The 23,193-nt window shown below is 42.2% G+C and overlaps 2 protein-coding genes across 2 annotated transcripts in view; both read right to left on the bottom strand.

Moving 5' to 3' along the window:
- Window positions 1-11,028: 11,028 nt before the first annotated feature.
- On the bottom strand, window positions 11,029-17,114 carry LOC118419676. The gene is made up of 6 exons (XM_035826195.1): window positions 16,936-17,114; window positions 14,998-15,237; window positions 13,411-13,533; window positions 12,784-12,865; window positions 12,210-12,295; window positions 11,029-11,571 (listed from the first exon to the last, which is right to left on the bottom strand). Exons 1-6 carry the CDS (start codon window positions 17,006-17,008, stop codon window positions 11,348-11,350), a joined length of 828 nt encoding a protein of 275 aa, XP_035682088.1. The 5' UTR covers window positions 17,009-17,114; the 3' UTR covers window positions 11,029-11,347.
- Window positions 17,115-18,079: 965 nt separating this feature from the next.
- LOC118420167 overlaps window positions 18,080-23,193 on the bottom strand; it is a 7,574-nt gene continuing 2,460 nt past the window's right edge. Inside the window, exons 2-8 of the mRNA XM_035826879.1 lie at window positions 22,409-22,609; window positions 21,711-21,860; window positions 21,305-21,391; window positions 19,596-19,706; window positions 19,362-19,443; window positions 18,930-19,012; window positions 18,080-18,315 (exon numbers count right to left, since the gene is read on the bottom strand). Coding sequence (XP_035682772.1) covers window positions 18,080-18,315; window positions 18,930-19,012; window positions 19,362-19,443; window positions 19,596-19,706; window positions 21,305-21,391; window positions 21,711-21,860; window positions 22,409-22,609 — 950 coding nt within the window. The remainder of the gene's footprint in view (window positions 18,316-18,929; window positions 19,013-19,361; window positions 19,444-19,595; window positions 19,707-21,304; window positions 21,392-21,710; window positions 21,861-22,408; window positions 22,610-23,193) is intronic.

The raw sequence follows: 23,193 nt of genomic DNA, 5'->3' as shown, positions 1-23,193 counted from the left end.
GCTCACAAGCCAGCAGTTATAAACCTTTGTCTATGATTGGTGTTCCTGCAAAAATTTCGTTACACTCAACACCAGAAGCTGCATGCTAGTAAGTCAAGCGTGTTTTTCTATCTTTACCTGACATGGTTCCAGCTGGATTGACAGATGTCCCATTACTGTTTGTACTCGTTGCCATTGGTGTAGTGGAGGCTACAAAAACATGTAATTTGATATGCACGTCATTCATGTTACAGCCTAGTCACCATCTGCTAAGCATAGGCCTGTTTCTGTCAGCCTGTCTTCTAGCAGGCCTTTTGAGTTTTCGCCTCATGGATAACATTCGTATTTTTGCTGTAGTGTTTTGTTTACCCTGGCAAAGCAATGATGACAAGTACCAATGATATCTTCCCTAATATGCATATTTGTACGAAAGAGCAAAATTATAATCATGTACCCGAATTACAGCAGAAGCGCACTTCATAGTCCAGGCAGGACCCGTCGCTTTGGTCGGAGTTCCGGCATAAAAAGCCGACTGCCTTGTCATTAGACTGGAACTGCTGTCCCGTCCGGGAGGCCTGTACTTGTGTCCCACGGACGCGGGCCTGGATAGCCGAGGGGCCGGAGCAGATTTCTCCCGGGTTCTCCTGTCGAAGGAGGGACAGCAATTCATTGTCAGCGGTACCGCTGGGATCGTCACGGTCAAACCAGCGAGTCCAAATGGTACATTCTGAAAAAAAGGTACAAAACTTGTGGCTGATGCGAAAACAATGAAAACTTCCCTTGCCTCCTATAATTTTACGTTACATCGATCAATACTATTTGCGAAAATGTTTAGTCACTAGAAAATTTGGACATTTGCTTCCAAGCAAATATAGCATGTTTCATTCCATCTCCCTCCAAATGCAAAAATGGACTGTTCCATAACAACCTTTTGCAGAAATGAACCATCCAAAACTACTCGAAATGGACTTTGTCTAATTTTGATTTCCTCCACACAGAATGGACTCATTCCGGAACACCCATGTTGCAAAATTGACTCTTCCATAAGTCGCAACAGTTCTTAGGACGCCCGGAGGCACGCTTCCCGACAAAATGTCAAAATCTCGACCCTCTGAAAAGCTATTTCCCGAAATGAGTGGCAAATTTTGCTGACATACTAAACTAAGGTTACTGACGTTTCTATGAGAAAATTCACAAGGGTTTCAAACTTTCAACCTAAGTTGATGACACTAAGCAAAATTCCACCATGATCAGCGCCAAAGGAGTGAGGCATCGCAAGACTAGCCAAAGAGAGGTCCGGATCAGGGCTGGGTCCTGAAAGTCCACAATCTTTCTTATTGCTTGACATGCTGTGACAAACAGTGTCAGACAGCAATAACACAAGGTCATTAATAAGACATTATCAAGATGACAGCCTGGAGGGACAAAAAGTCTGGTCATATTCCTCTGGGCAAAAGTCAAGAGAAGCCAGGATTAGTCAGTTATCAAGACACACGATTCAATTGGACAAAACAGGTCGCATGTGTAAAGAACCGACAGTTTCCACGGTGATAACACTACTGTTGATATCAACACACTTTTATCCTCATTTGCATGAAATAGCACGTATATAGTACCTTATGTCACACATGACGTGAATTAAACACAGGAACATAAGCCATGTGTGACGTATTTTGGTATGTAGGATGTGACGCGTGCCATCTGTTAAAAGACGTTACATACTCTGTGCCACACGTGACGTGATTTAAATGTGTGACGTGGACAAGTCACCTCCTACGTAATTCGTCGTCATTGATTGTTAACTAAGTTATTGGTAGAAGGACGTCACATATACCACACTTAAGTGTGACGTGTTCGTAATACGTCGTGTGTGTGTGTATAAATTAAGTAGAAATGATTATTATGATGACTCTACAAATAGCCAGATGTCAGACATTGTTTACAGATAAGCTTCGAAAATATTAATATAGACATCTAAGGTTACATTATAACTAGATACATGTCCCACCTTTGCCGTAAAAGCACCAATGTGCATCTTGAAATGAACTATCCCAGCAGCATCCTCGCTCCTGACACTCAGCCGGAGTAATGTACGGCCAACCGCAGTCCTGTCTCGCGGAGGGATCCACCAGGTGGCATTCGTTCTCTGTGATGATGTAGATAATTAGAAATAAAGTAAGGTTATACGGCCGTAGAACTTCTCAGATATACAAATCTATCTAGACTTTCACCAACACAGAAGGTGAACTTGCCTCTGAAACATCTCCACGTTTGCTAAACACATTTGAATGGCAATAAGGCATGAGTATACCTACCTATATGCCGTACTATTCCCATCATTTCTCATAGATATAATAGGCCTGCATTATCATTATGTGTGCACATGTCTTCTCTTATACTATCTTACGATATCTGTCGATATAGATTATGAATATTGGTCAACTTTCACAGTTAATTATTTTCAAAGTGGATATTACCTTTTTTGCAATGAATAAAGACCTTTATTGTACATATATACCCACTGGTTTAAGTACAGGTCGCAACAAAGAATAGTTGACAGATAAATGAGATAAATACAATGTCAACCAACACAATAATAATATACTACCAAGTAAATTCGACGACTTCTCTCTTCTTTGTGATACCGACAATGTAGGAACAGATATGTTTTACAATCAAAGGTATGTCACTCCCGACGTGAATTAAACACACATCTGTTAAAACCCACCACGTACGTTCTGCAAAGTGGGACGTGGACATTAGTCACGTCCTACTCAATCGTTAACTAATTTATTGATAAAAGGACGTCGCGTATGCCGCACGTAAGTATGACGTTTCTGTGATACGTCGGACGCCACGTATTTTACGTCCCATGTGACATGAGTTTAGATAAAACGTCACGTATATAGCTCCCGTATTTTTCAAACAAATATATTGCCATAGTCCCATGTTTAGAAGACGTCTCGTCTTTAGAAGAAGACGTCTCGTCTTTAGAATGGGGACTTCTGCGCAAGAATGAGGTCCGCAAGGCGTCGCTGCTTGATGGTAGTCACATGAATAAAGGGGGACATACATTGATGTGTGACGACTAGAAGTGTGACATGTTTGAGGTCGCACGTAAAAGACGTCACGTATCTTTGAATTAAACACAGGACCATGTGGCGTGTGACATCTGTAAAAGACGTAACGTACCTTATGTCACACGTCACGTACTTTGTTTCACACGTGACGTGAATTAAACTGTACGTCATCATATCGTTTATCGTAGCGAAATGGCGTTACGTCTCTACTACATACATATTAATTTCAATGTTGCTATGATATGCGATATTGTACGATATCATAGCATTATCGTTGCAATATCGTAAACGTCCCCATCTCAACATCGTACATGAAGTCAACAGACATCATTCATAAGGACCCTTTCGTTCTTTCGAAACGGCTTTTTTATGCTTTCATTCAAAATGAAAATAACGAACCGTACAGAGATATTGAATAATATTGGCGTCCTTTCATCTTCGTCAACTTAAACGTTAGACGTAAGGACCGCATACTTCCACACGTTCACATCGCTTAAAAAAACTCTTGACTAACCCGAGCAGACCACACCAACGTCCTCCCTGTGCCCACAGTTATGCGAGCCCCATCCGTTGTGGCTGCAGTCTTCGATGCTCGCCTTGGAACCGTAACAGGCCACGCCATCCAGCCAAATCTGCCCGGTCCCCTCCCCGAAGGCTGCATGAGGTCGGACCTCTACAGCGCTTGTGTATCCCAGCTGACGGCAGACCACGTTGGCGTCGTTGATGTCAAAGCTGTCGTCACAGACGGTCCCCCACTGTCCGTCATGGTACACTTCAACCCTGCCCTCCCTGGACGAACTTCCACCCACGAGTCGGATGCCTGAAAAAAAATACGACGTTGAATGAAAACTTCTCATTCTCATTATATCTGGAGTCGATTTCGATTCCACTCTATTTTCTTTTTGAGCTTACGCTCATCAAGAACTCACTCCTTGTCGGCTGCCGGGTGGATCGCAGCAATGTGTATTGTGGCATCATTTCCGAGTCAAACTTAGTAATACGTATTATAGAAATTGTACCTTAAATAAACGTATTTACGTCTAAGACACTTCAATCATAACATGAGAAAAACGTCGTTTCGGTAAAAGGAAAGGGCCTTATGGACAATGCCCACTTGAAAGAACCTTACAATATTTTGATATCGGACACCTGATAACATACGTTTTCTAATGGTATCTCAGCAAAGTGGATACTGCTGAGTGTAACGGAATACAATGATATCATGTTTTGCTACGATATCTTAGCAGAGTAAAATTTGTTGCGTATCACGGAATACAACTAAACAACAAATATTTTTGTTTCGAGACAATATCGTGCACGTAAATCTATAGCGTTTTGATAGCAAAAAACGTATTTCGTATACGCATTTTCGCTATTTTAAGGTACATTTTTAGATACGATATTTTGACACGGAAATGATGCCATACTTCTATAGGACAACCATATATCATTTGACATCATGTCCGTGTCAAAAAAATAAGGAATAATGCGTACACATTATTTTTTTATCTTATTTTTGTATTAATTTGCTTTTGGACAGACGAGACAATGTGGCACTGCACTCAAGTTTGTAACTTACATTAACAGTGCCACATACACGGTACAGACAGAAGGTACACTTTTTACCTCCCAGACCGAAGAACACGTTATTCTTAATAGACGTCACGTGTGACATTAGAAAGGTGACGTCCGACCTTCCACACGCACGTCAGCCTTTAGTGGTTCACATGTGACTCTGGTTTTGTTTTGGGTACAAACGTATCTAGGTTGATTTCTTGTTTCCATGTAGAAGCGCTTTTACACATCCGAGTACGCATGTGCAGGGACATTGGCTAATGATCTGCTCTGCACATACACGGAATTGATGCCATATGACACAGACATTGAACTTACCTTGACACACATGACGCGCTGCCACAATCTGTTCTTGAGTCATGGCGAAGTTGTACAGCTGCAGGCAGGCGATACGGCCCGCGAAGTACCGAGGATCATCTTCGTCCTGGGCCCTCACCGCGACCCGGACAGGGTACTGACTCGCAACTTCGGCAACACCGATATGTTTTTCACGTGCCAGTTTGCCGTTGTTCCAGATGGATGCAAATTTCCTGTTGCACTGTGGTAAGTTGTACCCACGTAGTTCCAAGCGTTCTGTTGCAACACCTCGGCAACGATGTGAGGTGAAAACTCACCATGTCTACCTACCGGCCTAGCAGACAAGAATAATACCAGCCAATTCAAAAATGAGAATAAACAATTAATTTTAACTTTTAGACGGGCAACTTTTGCGAGGAAATACAGATTACAGCTTATAGACAAGTTTAAATAAAACGAGCATATTTCAACCATTCACCAAAAAACGTGAATTTAAAAAAGTCAACCCCCATGCGAGAATGTACTCTAATTAAAATGGACCAGTTCTAAAAACACTTCCACTGAAAAATAGACTTCGCATGTAATCAACCTTAACCGAAATTGAATTTCAAAGATTTGCCCCGCACAAGAATAGACCCTTCCAGTCGTACCAACATGTAAAATGAACGAAAAACACTGCCGCTCCAAAACTATAATTTTGAATCATCACCCTGGTCCAAATTTAAACTTAATTCAACCCCCTCCATGCAAGAATGGACTCTCCCCTGAAACCCCTATTGAATCTAAAAATTCCCCCTGAGCATGAATGGACTGTTCTAAATTATATTTTTCGCATAAAAATGGCCTAAAATCTCCAACAAACAAATCATTTGATTAATCAGGCCAGAAAATTGGCTGTTCATTTAATTGAATGAGTCAGGTGCGCCTGGAAGAACTCACAATGCCAGGTGACGGGGTCTAGATCATTGACGCCGGAACGGGAGGTTGCTAACCCGAAACTACCCCCAATCCCCCCCCCCCCAATACATCATCTATAAGTGCCACTCTGCCACCATGCTTATGCCAAAGAAGTTGTACATGGATTATCTGAATAAATATCGACTATAACAAGTTTAAGGTCATTTGTTTGCAATACCATGTACAGAGGGCAATATACATTTTTTTAAATAAAAACAGCAAAAATACTCAATAAAATCATTTCAAAGGCAGATATGAAAAAGCGGACAAAACGTTTGGGGTATTTGCCCACTCTACCTTTTAGCCAAAATTTACTTTAGGTCATTTGACCCTAAAAGGACAGAGATGAATCAATTTGAAGTTTGCCACGAGCAGAAGAAGATGAAAGATCAACCCATACCTGTGGTATGATTAAAATATTATTCTTTCTTTGGCAATGCACAAATTTGTTTGGGGAACTGACGTCATCAGTGAAAAGAGGCAGCGAGGGATTAGTACATTTCAATAACATGACTATAAACGGGGAGCGGAGAGAGAACGGGTAATAGTAATTCTAACGTGTCAATTTTGTGACAGGTCTTCAAAACCTTACCGCATCTGCAGGCTATGTGGAGAGTACTGCCAGAAGTGTAATGACCAGTTCCAAATATCGCTGTTGTTCCCGACGTAGTCAAAGATTGGTCCAGCCTCTCCGGTAGGATAGATGTGCGCCAGTATGGTGAAGGAATAACGCACATCCAACCTGCCATTGTTGGGAATGTCGATGTATGAACTTTTATTTCCCGAAAACAGGAAAGCCCCGTTAGCGTCTCCATACGGACCTGGGGCCAACTGGGTTCCTGTTGCTGTCCCGTCATTTCCGTTTCCTGTTATGTCTGATGCTCCGTGCTGTGCGTTCAAGGGCCACAAACCTGCTGCTGCAGGCGCAGCTGTAGAAAACATAATGTAGATTAAACTGACGGTAAATCAAACGGTGCATTACTGAGACCTAAGTTCAATACATAATGATGTATAGTATTGAGTTGCTGGAATCAAAGGCGGCGGCAACAAATTTCTACTGGCGGGAGGAACTATACTGAGTCGTAATTTTCAGCACAGGTAGCGCCGAAGACGTTACGCGTAGCGCCGAACGAGCGACAATCATGAGGGTTTCGGCGGCGCATGCTCCCTCAGGAAAACTTTGAAATCCTGACCCCTTGAAACGCCATTTCCTGAATTTTGGGGGACAGAATTTGCCCTGAGACTAAGCTAAGTTCAATAGCCTTTCTATTAGAAATTTGCATGGTGTTAGCTTAATTTATTGAGGACGACGCAACTCAATATATTTTTACGATTTCGACGGCGAATGGCGCGAGCCGTCGAAATCTCGACCCTTTAAAACGCCATCTGCATTTGAGGTGCACATTTTTCTTACAAGCTAAGTTCGATAATTAATTTCTATTAGTAGTTTGAAGGTCTTTCAGGGCGACGACCCCGCAACATATTTTCACCATGTTCAGTGCCGAAGGCGCGAGCCGTCACAAGGGATCCGGAGGTCCGGCGAAATTTTGAAATATGGACTATCTGAAACACAATTTCCTTCATTTTCACGGGTAACTTTTGCCGTTAGACTAGCTTAGTTTTAATGAAATTTCCATCAGTCAAAAAATTCAGAAGGCGCCCCCCAACATATTTTTCGGGAGGGGGGCAGCCCCCCACCTGTGCCGCCGTTACGAGTAATATAGTAATATATTGACCAAGTTCAGGTTGGGAAATGTAAGAGTGTTAACTAACAGTCTGCGATCATAGTAAACGTACCTTTCACAACATCGTAAATGTATTTACAAAAGTGGGAGGGTGCACTATAAAAGCACCCAATAAGTCCGGCTAGTGTAAACTGACTGCCACTGAATGCCCCCATACCTTTTCGGGGCGACTGGGCTAAGACACTTTAGAGTATCAAATAGCCTCTCTTCAATCCAGTTTTAAATGTGGAAACAGATTCAGTTTGGTTGCACGTAAAGATTAAATAGGTGTGCTTTCTCTAAGCAGCAAGAGTTGAACGTAAAGTCGGTCTGGCAGGGAAACAACCAGACACAAGTGATAGGGAAATATTGGCAGGTCACTATAGCAGTAAGGCTGGTCTAACAGGGAAACAACCTGATACAAGTGATATGGAAACATTAATTTGGTAGGTCACTATAGCAGTAAGGCTGGTCTAACGGATTGCAAAGAAAAACACCACGATTACCAGTTCTCCAAATTTCTAGACACATAACTGTTTTAAAATCCTGGTAGAGAACAACAGGGAGCATCTATACCGGTTTATGGTTATCATTTGGTCCGGGGAACATAATTTCCAAATGTTAGGAAACGCTAGTTCACATTTATCTGCGGGATAACATATCCGCTGTATTTAGAAATCAAACAGGGCATTTAGGGATATCAAGTCCATCTGCGGATACTTAGGTGAACTAACATTACAGTCTTTAATACGATATTTGACAAGGAAATTGTAAAATTGCATGAATGGACGTATGACTCATAATGACTCTTTCGTTCTCTCAAAACGAATTTCTAATGCTATAATGAAAGTAAAACGAACATCGTATACGTATTTACGTTTATTCAATATACCTTCTTAACACAACATTTTAGTACTTAAATGATGCCACCATCCCCACCACCCCCTTCCCTCCGAGACCTTCCAAGAAATAGGTGCCTTTAGTGAAGGGCATCGTAAAAAGGTATATATCTCCTTTTGATTTAAGGTACGTTTTAGCCTTGAATCCTTGCATTGAAAATCAATACTAGTCAAACTGACGATTGGGTTATTTGAAATTTGACGTTGACGAAGAAATCATGGGATAGAGGCCAAAGCAACTAACTCCAGCTTTTCGCTCCTCGACAGTTTGCTGGCTGTGATAATGGGGAAGTCACGGCCAAAGCCCAATCAAGTCGGATGCATTACGTATTTAATACATAGCCATACACAACAAAGCAGCACAACGTTACGGTTACAACGTACTTACCTCTCGCTATCACCATTCTCAAAATGCTAACTTCTATCAGGAGCTGAATGGTTCTTTCCAGTAGTAATTTCATGGCGGATCGAGGCAAAGACTGGGGCTGTGCAACGGTTGTAAGTGTTTACTTCACCTTCTACAAGTTGAAGGAGGTAATCTCACTGTGCACATAGGAGCATGTCAAACAAAAGGCAAGTGATATGACCTCATATCATGAGGTCAGTGACAGATCGTTCCATTGGAAACACCACTAGACACATAGGGGTCACTGAAACGACCTATTCTTGCAAGAGAAATTCTCAATATAGGATCAATTCAGCCAAATTAATATTGGAGTACAAGTGGAAACCGATCTAGATCCGATTTTTAAATTTCGATAAGCGAGCGCGTCATGAATACATGAAACATAAAAAAAGTTACAGTTTGCCCATGCATCTACAGATGCGTAGGGTGGCGCCCATCTCCACTTCGAAGCCCTTGGGCCACACATTTGTGCAAGTCACTACAGCAGGGGGCTGGTCCGCTGGTAGTGATGTGTGTTTAACTTCCATACTCTTCCTCATTAGTGCTGAGTGCTAAGCAGAGAAAGCAGCATGTGCCATTTTTAGAGTCTTGGTATGACTCGGCCGGGGATCGAACTCATGACCTACCGAATGCAAGGCGAACACTCTACCCACTTGGCCATTGCACCATGAAACATAGCCACAGAATATTCTGTTCGTTCTGTGCATCTAAAGCAGTGGAAGACGAAAAACATTTTATTTCCAAATGTTCATTTAACCACACCGAAAGAACCACATTGTTAAGAAAAATCACAATGATTATATTCCCAAACTTTCCCACATTTACGGACGAACAGAAAGCCACTTTCTGATACCTTAAAATCACAAAACCCTCAAAGTATAGAAAAAAGCGGGACTCTTTGTCTTCCTCTGCTTCCAAAAAAAGATGTCAAACCCAACCTATCTAGATATAGCCAACACTAGTATGCGAGTAGTCTCTTTGCATAACTCAAATTCGGCGACCTCATACCCTCATGAATATCTAGAGATTTTGTTAATTTCATGCAAATGACTTAACATTAACATGATTTATGCATGGTGTTGTTCATCATTAAATAATGTACAGTACACATGTCACAAGTTAAATTCCCAATTCAGATAATTAATCATTAAGTTGTTTTGCAATTTTTGCATATATGATATCCGCATGTGTTCCACTGATTATAATTAACAAGCGTTACATTTATCGAAGTCCAGTTATTGCAAATAATGGAATTATACAATTTCTCATTACTTATGCAAATTAAGTCCTCATTTGCATAAAATGCATATCATTATGAACATCTTTGCCCAAGCTACCTGCATACCTAAAATGAAGGCAATTCGTCGTTCCTTTTTGCAGTTATCTTCTTTGGAGTGTCTTGACAAAAACGCCCCTGCAGTTCTACAATCAAATGTTAGGGGATTGAAACTTGCCCCACTTTGTCATGACGCTAAAAGCTATCTACCACCCAAATGTCACGACCATATCACGTCCAGGACAAGAGATACATTGAAAAAAACTGCTATGATAGAATATTCTCATTAATTATGCAAATGTACTCCTATTTTGCATAATTAGTATCATATCGTCTACAGCATTGTGTAAGGTACCGACAGACCAAAAATCATGAAAATCCGTTGTTCCCGTCTTGAGTTATCCTCGTCAGAAGTTTTTGACAAAAATGCCCCTGCTATCCCAAAACTAGACGCTAGGGGGCCCAAACTCATGTCATTTTTCCTGAGCACAAGAGCTATCTAATACTGCAAAAATCTTGACCATAGCATGTTCAGAACAACGAGATAGCAAAACCGGAAGTTGCGCTGCAGTACCAAGGTCTCACACCAGGGGGCCCAAAACTGACCTTGACCTTCGTCTTCCCAACCCCTACCCACATACCAGATATCATCGTAGTCCATCGAGAGGTTCTCAAGTTATGATGATCACAACTATCCGGAAACACAAACACACAGACACACACACACACACACACACACACAGAGAGACACACTCAAAACTATACCTCCATTTTTCATGGAGGTAATAAATTGATCACAGTTCATTGTTACAAGTATATTCTCTATATTGTTTCTACCATGTACTTGCAATTAGCCTACGGGTATGAACTTGCAGATATAATTGCTTGCTATAAAAACTTTATCAAAACAAAAATAGGCATTATATATAAAAGAGTATTCAGGAGGGAAATAATTCCTGAATATTCGAATGCAAACAAACTCGGAAGCGGAAGCTCCAACATCTATTTCAACAGATATGCTGTTGATCATTATGAAGCAAAGGCCAATAAACTTATATCAACATGTATTGAAGGTAACACAATACAGGGATCCTGCCGATACATGAAGTTTAAATGAATCATTATGCTGTTGACAAAAAGTGTACAACAGGGCATCAGAATTGTCGTAAGCTCAGATAGACATTTCGCTGCAGTTCTTGATAATGTCCGCTAGATGGCACCGGTGGCCGTGGGATGTTCTCGTAGCCGCCACGACTGATGCCAAACTGGCGCGAGCTGACTGAAGAATCCGCCGGGCCGCTACCGGCAGCAGGTTCTTGCAAGGTTACCATGGAAGGTAACGTGTCCACGTACTCGCCGTCGTCAGACAGAAGAGCCCCTACAAAATGCAACCGTATAGAATACTGTAAATGCATTTAAGTTCGCGGGGATTTAATTTCGCGGCAGCGGGAACATGGGATGTTCGCGGTGGTCTGGAATTCGCGGTAGCGCCATACCGCGAACGTATTTACAGTACTGTACCGTAGTCGCATACTGTATAATGAATATTCGCGGTGGTTTTAATTTCGCGGTTCGGCGGCCACCGCGAAAAACGCGAATATAAACCCACCGCGAAAGTTTCTGCACTTACAATTCTGTTTCTATTATTCAAGAAGAATACATGAAAATATACAAATAAAAGGACAGAGACTTTGTGGTGGCAACTTGTAACTTATATTAACGCCGCCACTTGTACAATGTAAAGTAAAATATTAAACAAAACCATCAAACTTTGTAAATACATTTAGTAAATGAACAACACAACACACACACATACACACACACACATACACAGAGAGAGAGAGCGAGAGAGAGAGAGAGCTCTATTGACAATTGGATCACTGCCCTAATCACAAGAGGGCATGCGCTCAAGCAGATGCAGTTGACAAATTAAACCTTGTACAAAGTTGTGAAAGCTTAGTATGACACACACAGGGAAACGTTATCTGCTTGCAGGTATTTCATTTGATATCGTACCTTGGGTGTCATGGCTCGGTGACTCTGCAGGATCAAACTGGGAATCCAGTGGCTCATCATATATATGTCTCTCACTGGGTCGTCGTCTGTACAAGTGATGGTAGAAAATGATATAGGAATATGTTCAAATACAATTCAATCTCTACAACTGGATTAAAAACTGAGATTTACTTCTGGACGTTTCGAGTGACATCCATCACTCTTCTTCAGCGTAACTAGAATGAACTGGCAGAACAAATCAATACAAGTATAGGCTACTATAGCTAACTAGAAAAACGAGATATGTATTTAACGTTTCAACTTTTACATAGCATGCAACAATATGCGATAGATGAGGAAGCTTTGTCTAGAATATAATGGAGCTATGTTAGTTAGAATGAAATTCATGTCTACTTATGTCTAACTACGTAAGACATTCTGAGCTGCCAAGAAATTTGACTACTCCCATTTTTTAGCTGTACCGGTTATTTCTGAGGGTGCGGCAAAGACGATCGGACTTCGTCTGTCTTGTGCATCTTGTGTGATCTTGAATTAGACACAGAGTTTAGGGTAAAGACACACACTCATGACTAACCTTTTAGTGTATACGATAAAGGCAACGACTGCTATGATGAAGATGACGACACCAGCCGCTACTGCACCTCCTATGATGGCGCCTGTAATTATGTAACGTTAGGGCGTGGTCACATAGGTCGTGCGATCGTAACTTTGGGCATCTTGGAAGACAGCCATGTGCGTGTCTTGCGAAGTTTGACTGTCTTGGTACTCAAAAGGCTATTTTGGATCCATCTCGGTGGTTGGTTATGTCACAGCCTGCTTGGAAATTCTATGGCATCAAAATCGTACGACGTTCGCACGACCTATGTGAACGTACCTTAGATGGAAAACAGTGAAATGTGTAACGGCTCACAAACCAGCAGTTATAAAGAAGCCAAACCCATCAAATAGCTTAAGTAGAAATAGATATAGATCAGACGTTATTTCTCTTTTGACTTATCTATAGTTCTCATTTTCCTTCTCTGTAAAGTATACAAGTATGTATACCACTACTTTACTTTGTCTGCAATTAGTCCTCGGGCATGAACTTGCAATAAAGATTATCATAAACCTTTTTCTATGATTGGTGTTCCTGAAAATATCGTTTTACACTCAACACCAGAATCTACCAGCTAGTAAGTCAAGCGTGTATTTTCCTCTTTACCTGACATGGTTCCAGCTTGATCGGCAGATGTCCCATTACTATTTGTACTCGTTGCCATGGAGATAGTAATGGCTGCTACTGCGTTTGTGGTCAGACGTGTTGTTGTCCGTGATGGAGTGGAGGCTACACAAATACATATGCAATATGCACGTCATCCATGTAAAAAATGCATAGCCTGGTCACCATTCTCTTCTGGTTGGCTTAGGGGTGTTTTTTTACCCGGCCCAGTCTGCTAAACATATTTCATTCATTTATTTACTTCTGTATTTCCTCAGCATGATTCCCTCAGGGGCATAGACATTGCTGTTAATGGGTACACGCACACACAAAGTTAACACACAATACAATACACGTAATACACAACAAATCTATCATCAATCAATCCATCATAGGCCTGTTTCTGTCAGCCTGTCTTTTAGATAGGCTTTTAGCACCACTTAGGCCTACGTCACATTACCCAGGGTTTCCGCGCGGTGTCTAACCGATGTAGGCCCCGGCCGGGCTCTGGAGCCGGGCAGACATCGGCTCACATAGTCACAAATCATTTTTTCTTCACGCGTCCCGTTAGAGGTCCCGGGGGGCTCCGGTGGGCATTCCGGAGGATTTCGTGCAATAGTCGTATGCTTTAACCCTTTATCGCTCGATGTTCGGCAGGCAACCGTGAGCTGCCCTGGGGATGTCCACGGGTACCCCCTAGGGGTCTGGCAGTGGGTCGGCCGATTCACCCCTTGTAGATAACAGTATGGTCCCTGTCGTACGCTCCGCGAACCACTACCATCATGTTTTTTTTGTTTTTTATTTGGGGGGGGGGGGTATAAGCATTGGTTGGCTCGTCTTCGATGACTTTTGCAAATGTGCCACGTAGTACTAATACTAGTAGAAGCGGGTCTACGATACGCTGATGAGCAAGCTATAAATGCGAGAACATTCTTGCGACTTTTAGTCCTTTAGTCCTTATGGGTGTGGGACCTTCCGTTGAGAAGAGTAGAAAGTGAGTTTTTTACTGATGATATTTTCCTAATAATTTCCCCACCGGGAGCCCGGTTCATTTTAAGTCCGACTTAAAACCAACCGGGGCCCCGCCCGAGGCCAAAAATAACCCGGCAGCCGCTGGGAGACCAGCAGGACCCCGACCGGAAGAGCCCCATAACAGTCCGTAAATTACCCGCCAGGGTCCCTATGTGGAAATATGACCATGGCCCAAATTGTCCTGTTTGATGACCTAGGGACCCGTCCGCGGCCCTGGCGGTGTTCCGGGATGACACAACGGATGCAATAGTTTGTAATGCAAGAAGGTTGGGCCTGTACCGTCGAGTACCGTCGGGGTACCGGGCGGGCACCGGGCAGGTACTGTAGGGGACCCTGCCGATGTGTTCACGATTGGTTAACGGCTTTGATTCGGCCTATTTTCCTGCCCAGGGCCCGGTTGTTTTTAAGTCCGACTTAGAATCAACCGGGGCCCCGCCCGAGCCCCAAAATAGCCCGGCAGCCGCGGGGGGTCTCACGGGGTCCCGCCCGAAAGTGCAACAATTCAGCCACTAACCTACCCGGCCGGGCCCCTTTGTGCAAATGTGACGTTAGCATTACCTGACACTTGCCGATCGTACATGTTTCCAAATGCCAAGCGCTCTTTCTCCTCCGCTGAGCAGAGCTTGTTTTTCAAGAAACATATTGGTGGAAAGTTGTAGTATTGGAAGGACAGGCATGCGGGGTCTTCACAGCAAGCGTCTGCACAGGATTGGAGAGAGACACCACCGTGGATGGCTATGTCCCTTCCGTTACAGTCACTTTGAGGAACGTGAATAAACGTCGATACTCCACATGTCTCTGAAACACAAGAATATGTACGGTACGAAGGCCCATTGGTACGGTACGAAGCTGTTTGAGCGAAGGGGTTGTATGTGTGCAGCAAAGGGGCTGTGCGTATATACTTACGTAATTACATTCATACGTTCAGTGCTTGATGCCACAAACGCCCCTTGTATCTTCTGATTGTTAGATTATAGAAGTAAGACTTAGGCTAACAATAAGTTTCGATGAAGTCGAAGAAAACATTCTGTGTCTACGATCCATGTATACTCATTCACAATGCGTTTGCTAATCGAAATTAGAAAAAAAATAGATTTGAATGTACATTTTGCTTCCTCTTGTTCTGCATTACAAATTTTGCCGGTAATCGCTGTGTTACAACTGGTCCTGATTTTGACAATTCAATAGAAGGCACCCCCTATGCGTCCGGTGGTATTTCCTTTTGCTCGACATATTCTTTCTTCTTGTATACGGAATCCACAACCTTAGCTTGCAGAAAGTGAAGCAAACACTTGGCCTTCAGTTACTTCCTCATTGTCAAGGCCAGTAAACCGTGGAGGATTTAAAAGCTGGAGTTGGTTGCAGTCTTTTGGCTTCTCTTCAAGTTGTATCCCATGACTTGGAGAACGGAAATGACTAAAAGTGACTCAGAGGTCAAATGAAGTTCAGATACTGTAACTTGTTCCTTAAACGACAAAAACGAAACTACGACATGATTCATCGTAACAATGTTGTTGTCCGATCACGTCTGTAGTAGTACAAATTCTTTATACGCCTGTCACATTGTCCACGATCTTCGGGCGTATCGATGGAAGGTCGGCCATATTTAAGATTGACAGAGGGTTGCGCGTATTTTTCACCTGAAAACCGTCCCCGCCACATATAAGCCATACTTTGTACCTTGTACAATTGCTGTGCAATAAAGTTACTATTATAAGCGAGGCTCGGGCGATTGCCGCAGAATCGTCGTCCGATCGATTTTCAACAAATGTGACTGGGTTGTTATAACCCCCCCCCCCCCACACACACACACACACACACATGTAGCGAAAATCGATCTCACGACGAGTCTGCGAGCTCTAAATTACGAGGAGGCATGAATCTGATGCCGACGAAGAAATGGCAGAGTTCCCCCCCTTCCCGTCAGGGTCATGCCTCGATAGCTCGCAGACTCGTCGTCCGATCGATTTTCGCTACATGTGAGGGGGGTATTACGACATTCTATGTCGTACAAAATTCAGCTGCCTTCCTGTTATGCGAAAGGTTGTCATAAACTCTTGTCCACGGTCGGGTCTTAGATGAGGGTCTGCATGGGGGGTGGTTACGCTTAACGCTGAATTAAGGAAGACCGACAACGTTTTATGTTTACTTCAGAAAGAACGATAACGCTTTACGGTAAACTCAAGAAGGCTGGCAAGTGGCAATGTTTTACGATGAATTCAGGAAGACCGACAACGCTTTACGATAAATTCAGGAAGGCTAGCAACACTCTAGGGTACCTTCTGGCACTTTGCTTCGCGTAAACGCAGAAAGTGTTGACTGGTCAAATGGTTGTTGACAATGTTGCAAACAGGGTTTGTTACGTATACCTTGCAGTGAACTTCGCATGCCTACTCCTTACGGAAAAGAACATACCTCTAGAAAAGACTCGCTGAAAATCCTACGACAAAAAAACTGCATACGACGAACGTACCCTGGTTAACATAACACGTTTACCTGATGTTCCAACTGCCAATAGAATGTCAGATTTCAACAGAATTTGCAGGATGATGGCCCAAAGCGGTTTCATGATAGTGGATCGCTTCACCTTCAGTGTGCTTTGCCGAGATTGCCGTCTTCCGCGATATGAGGAAGTACTGGGGCTAATGAGTTGCACATGATGTCATACGAAACTCCAAGACGTGACGTCACGGTGGAATATTCGATTTACTAGCACTACAAGGGAGTGGGGGGATGCTGGTACACGACGCCGATCAGGCTCAATTAAGAGGGTCATCGACAATTGGTTGATACTGGACTTACGAGAGGTAATCTTACATTCCATGTCATGAATATACTTGTCTTCAAAACTAATAGTCAAATTTCAAATATGCAGACAATCATAAGCTACAAGTGATCTTTGTGCTTTATTATTTCTAACATTAAACCTTAGAAAATACACTCAAAAAGGAAATACTTCTTGAATGTAAGAAAACCACGCTTGAAATAGTACAACGCAATTACTATTAATGTAGTATAAAAATACGCATAATCCTCACATGCAATCTACATGATATACGAAATGACCACTCTAAGTAAAAAATTCCTGCCGTACATAGAATAGAATACTGTAGTTTATAGATAGCTAGCTTACGTAGCTTAAAATTCACAAACGACAAGACCTTTCTCTTTTATAACTGTGTCCTGTCACGCGATTATCAATGCCATCAGTCACGTGAAAAGAGAACTGCAAGACGAGATCTACCGGCTTGAAAAAAGTGCGTCTGGAAATCTCCCCAAGTAGAAAACTTTGTTGTGTGAAATCGTTTAGATATTTTGCCAAGACTTAAACTTTTCTTAATATACTACTGAAGTATCGTAGGGTATTGAAAGCTGAAAACTCTAGGCGAATGGGTATATGTCAAACAAAGACCATTAATGTATAAACATCTAAGGTCACAAATTGAGGGGCATCCTCACGTGCTATACTATATCAATACAACAACAATAGATGTTGCAAGTTAAACACACAATAGCGACGATCCGACCTTAGTGTTTCTGAAGTATCTGTAGACTGAAGTAACATATAATACAGGGTCGTGCCAATACATGAGGTGTACATGAATTATTATGCTGTTGACAGGAATTGTATAACAGGACTTCAGAATTTCTGCAAGCTCTGATACACAGCTGGCTGCAGTTCTTGATAATCTCCGCTAGATGACGCCTGTGAGATGGTCTCGTAGTCACAACTGTTACGAGATTGGCGCAAGCTTATTGAACAATCTACTTGGGCGTCAGGCTGTTCCAAGGTTACCATGGAAGGTAACGTGTCAACATACTCGCCATCGTCAGACAGAAGAGCCCCTACAAAATATTTAGACGCACCGTTACAGACTATTGAATTACAGAATCGAAGAGGGCATGCACTGAAACACATGTAAATGACCAATTAAACCAAGTGCAAGTTGTGGCAGCTCAGTATGATAGACAGATAGAAACCTCTAACTGCTCAGCTTAAAGTTATTACCTTCGACCGGAAGGTTATATTTTGGGTAGCGCTTGTATGTGTGTTTGTGTGTATGTATATACGTAGAAGACCAGCATAACTCGAGAACGTCTGGATAGATTGTATTGATATTCGATTTGTGGGTAGGTCTTGATGAGACCTGAAAACCATTATAACTTGGGGCCCCCCTAGCGGCCCCCCTGCGGTACTGCAGAGGAACTTCCGAGTTTGATATCTCGAGTGCTGGACATGCTGTGGGTATGATTTACTAATTGGTAGGCAGCTCTCGAAGCCGAAAGAAAGAGGTGTATGTTTGGCCCTAGTTTAGTGTCAGACTTTGAAAGGGAAGAACTCAAGAAGGCGTTGACGGATTGTCATGATTTATGGTATGTAGATAACTTAAGTGACGCTTCGTGTAGTGAAATGTTAATTATGCTAATCGGAATCTAATTTGCATAATCAATGAGGAAATCGTATGGGTTCGTTTAATTTGATATCCTACCTTGAATGTCGTTTGGTGCCTCCGCGAGCTCAAACTGGGAAGCAGGTGGCTCATCATATATATGACTATCACTGGGTCGTCGTCTGTACAAGTGAAGATAATAGCAAACTACGTAACGATATAGGCATATGTATTTGACATTTCAACTTTTGCATGCAACAATGGACGAATAAGGAAGTTATCTCTAGAATGTAGCTATGTTAGTTAGAATGAAAGTTATGTCTAGTTATCATTATGTCTAACGACGTTATAATTTTTTAGCCATTTTAAGCTGCCAAGAAATTCAACTGTCCCCATTTTTAGCTTTACCGGTTATTTCTTATTAGGGTGCGGCGAAGACGGTTGGACTTCTTCTGTCTTGTGCATGGGGAATAAAGGATCTGGAATTACATGTATGTACTGAGTTAGACTTAAGACAAACTAAAGACTAACCTTTTCACGTAGGCGATAAAGACAACGACTGCTATGATGAGGATGACGACCCCAGCAGCTACTGCACCGCCTATGGTGGCTCCTGTAATTACGTTATGTTGGACGGAAAACAGTGAAATGTAAAAAAACAGCAGTTATTAACCTTTCTCTGTGATTGGTGTTCCTGTAAATATCGTTTTACATTCAACACAGAAGCTATTAGTTAGTAAGTCAAGCGTGTATTTTTTTCTTTACCTGACATGTTTCCGGCTTGATCAGCAGATGCCCCATCGCTGTTTGAACTCGTTACCATGGAGACGGCCATGGCTTTTGCTGTTGTTGTCGTCGTCATTGGTGTAGTGGAGGCTACACAAATATATTTGCAATATGCACGTCATCCATGTCAAAAAATGCATAGCCTGGTCATTATTCTCTTCCGGTCGGCTTAGGGGTGTTTTATACCCTGCCCAGTCTGCTAAGGCCACACCAATTTGATTAATTTCGGAATCGCCGCTTCAAACAATCGCAAAAAAAATTGTACCAACTGGCTATCTGATGACTGCAGTTTTACAATTTGTTGATAGGTGTCTTTCTTTAAGTTAGTAGTTGGAGGTCATTTGACGTATATTAGCGAATCAGAAAGCATCATTCTTCTACTTCAAAGCAAAATGGCGCGCGAGTTGAACAAACAGAAGTGCGTAAACAGGAAAGGAGTCGGATATCGATAATTTTGCCGATGGATTCAAGGATTGGAGTAGATTAGAGTAGAAATAGAGCTTGTAATAGTAGAACAGAAGCAGGAGTATAAGACACCATGTCTGTGGACACCATGTCTGTGGATCCAGGAAAAACACATTTTTGTGGTGTGTATCCCGGGTCCGAAGAAAATTCTTGACCAACAAACTTTATTTATGAAAACTTGGCACAGTTGTTGACCAAATGTTCCGAGGGCCCAAACGATAACTCTGTGCAGGAGGGTTTGGTAAAATATAATTTCCTTGATATGTGATGGACGAATAAAAAATTATTTGGCCAGCAGAAAATTTGTTTTGAGTTCCCTTGGCAAAATTTGGGCTTGTTGATCCGTTTCAGCCATAGTAAGTTCACTTAGGAATTCTTGTCAGGCCGACTCAAAATATTAAAGTTGTTTGAGTTCGAACAGTTTGCAATTCAGAATAAGGCACTAACGGGCACAAATGGGTACACTTTATAAAATTATGTTTTAACTTTTCAATGCTGGGCCAAGTATCATAAGTCATAACATTAATCTCTTTGCAAATAACTTTTTGATGCATTTTCAATCATTGTATATTAATTGGTTTTAACCCAGTGGCGACACTGTGATTCCCAATAATCTGCTTATCTGAGTTTCATACACGAATACACACACATAAGTGTGACTGCAAGGGAAAGATGGCAGTCGCAAAGATAGCACAATACTTTTGCGCAACTTGCAATAGGGCTGTCCAATGCGGTACCCGCTTTAGAGTTAGGGTGATGGTAAGGGTTAGCCTCCACAGCGTGACCCCTCCTTCCAAATCTTCTGCTTGAGAATTACCGCACTCTATGACCCACACGTGTGACGAGCGTCTTTCCCCTCAGGTATACTGGAAACCTCCCAGCAATATTGAGACAAATGTTTAGCGGGGCATTCCTACATCAAGGAAGCATCAATGTTCTAAAAAATCTAACCAAACATTCTTGCACAGCGATTAATACGGTATAATACTATCTGCTTCTGACAGTAAGCATTTAACACTTCTAGTTTACCACAGTTCGTGTAGGGTAAGTGGTGTTCCGTCGGCTTCTGTCCAATCTGGATAACAGTTTTATTACGAGTTTTGTGCAGACTTAAGTTCATAAAGCCTTTAAAATGTAGTCTTCTACTTATTTCTAGAAGACATTTGTTGCGAGTTGTAGTTCTTCCTGACAAAATTCATGAGAAATGCGGTTTTACAACCCACCTTCTTCTGGTACCAGATCGACAACGATGTCGTCGTTCTTCTCGCCACAATCTACACGTACGTTGTCTGCAGTACAGTTGATATTTCCTGCAAGGATAGCACAGTGCTTCATGCTCAACCCACTGAGTCACGTTACATTATTACACTGCATACCAAAGGACGTCTGGTCATGTGTGCTTGGTTTGATGATATTCTAGCTACTTCTTTAGCTTTGCTACTTTTGCATGCTACTTCATTGGAAAGCATATCCATTATTCTCGACCGGTACAAAGGCCTGATTCTAGCCCAGTCTGAATTGTACGTACGTAGTATACCCTCTACGCATGCCAGATACAAAGCCAGATTTACCTCTAATGAAGGAAAGAGAAGTATCTGAGCATTGATTCCATTTTGTCAGAAAACTAACCTATGCATCCGCCAAACCTGCCGAAGACCGTGATGTTGAAATAGTTGACGAAGTTTTGTTTGACCTGATTTTGCCTCGACTCCTCATCCGGGCAGTCGCCTTCATAGTACTGGAACTCGATTCCCTTCGAAAATTCGGCATTGCGTCTCACTATATGGAAACGACGATAAGGGCATGTGTGTTTCGGTGTTTGCTTCGTTGTTACTGTGGTACTAGAATGTCAAGAAATAGTGCGTGATTTCTACCTGTAAAAAAAATACAAAATCCGTACTACACTCATCTATCTTTGGTGAAAACCAAAGGAATCACGACACAGTGACAAGGCGTTCTAAATACTTACTGGAATTTGGACAACACCTTCTGGTAGAATGTTAAAATTGGTCTAGAAAATGTGTACCGGGCGAATGACCATGTGAGGCTGTGTAGCATTGCCATTGAGGGTAGCTTTAGACACGGTTTTCATGTGCATGTCAACTGCAGCCACCATTTGTGTTGAGTAGTACCGCACATGTCTAACGTACCCTATTCAGGAGTGCCACATAGTTTCACACGGCCAGTCTTCTGGTCACAGATTCTTCACCAACGTTATACTATGGTAAACGGCGTTGTCCAAATATATTCCACTATTGTTGAGAACAATTCAGCTCCGTATCGTGACAGGGTGCTCAGTGCAATGATTTTCATCGGGCGCGACGTACCTGTGAAATCTGACCATTTGGTCTCCTTGCCAGGAGGATCCGTTCGCCACTGTCCAGAAGATCCGCAGATGTACATCCTCGCTGGTTCCGTCAAGAAGTCATACCGCTCGTCACACTGCACGCTACAAAACTGGCCATAAAGCCATGTGTCACATGATAGGGCACCGTTGATTGGTGGATCCTGGTGCGGACACCTAGACGCTGAAGTTTTCATAAAACAGAGCAAGTTGCATTGCGCTGAGATTCATCTGAGAACAATCCATCGAGCGCGTAAAGATGTATATACTCAAGCATACCTTCAGCAGACTTCGAGCATTTAATACTTTTTGTCCTTTGGTGAATCAACATCACTTTTTTCTACATTTTGCTTCAACTGTTGAATTTTCCGACACGATTGCTGTCGAATTGGAATCATTAGACTGACTTGCAGTGTATCGAGGTGCCAGATATATATTCATAATGAAAAGCATCCTAACATTAAATAGGAGGTCGCTAAGTAAGCATAAAGGGGTAATATAGTTAAGTACATCACGTGTATACGTAAACGTTTCACAATTTGATTCTTTTTTGCACAATCTAGTATAAACTGGACTGCTTACTACGTTTCCTGTATTTTCAGGGGCAAATTTTGCTGGTAAACTAAGTTACGTTTAACGACAACAGGTCAATTTTGACGGCTCTGCCATGACATACCAAGAATTGGCCATGGGAGGCCAAACTACGAATTACGTAAGATAATATAATTTCACTACGAATTCATTCACGAATACAGGAATAAAAGTTCG

This window comes from Branchiostoma floridae, chromosome 7 (assembly GCF_000003815.2).
Source record: "Branchiostoma floridae strain S238N-H82 chromosome 7, Bfl_VNyyK, whole genome shotgun sequence".
Taxonomy (NCBI): domain Eukaryota; kingdom Metazoa; phylum Chordata; class Leptocardii; order Amphioxiformes; family Branchiostomatidae; genus Branchiostoma; species Branchiostoma floridae.
This window is presented reverse-complemented; position numbering and strand designations above follow the sequence as displayed.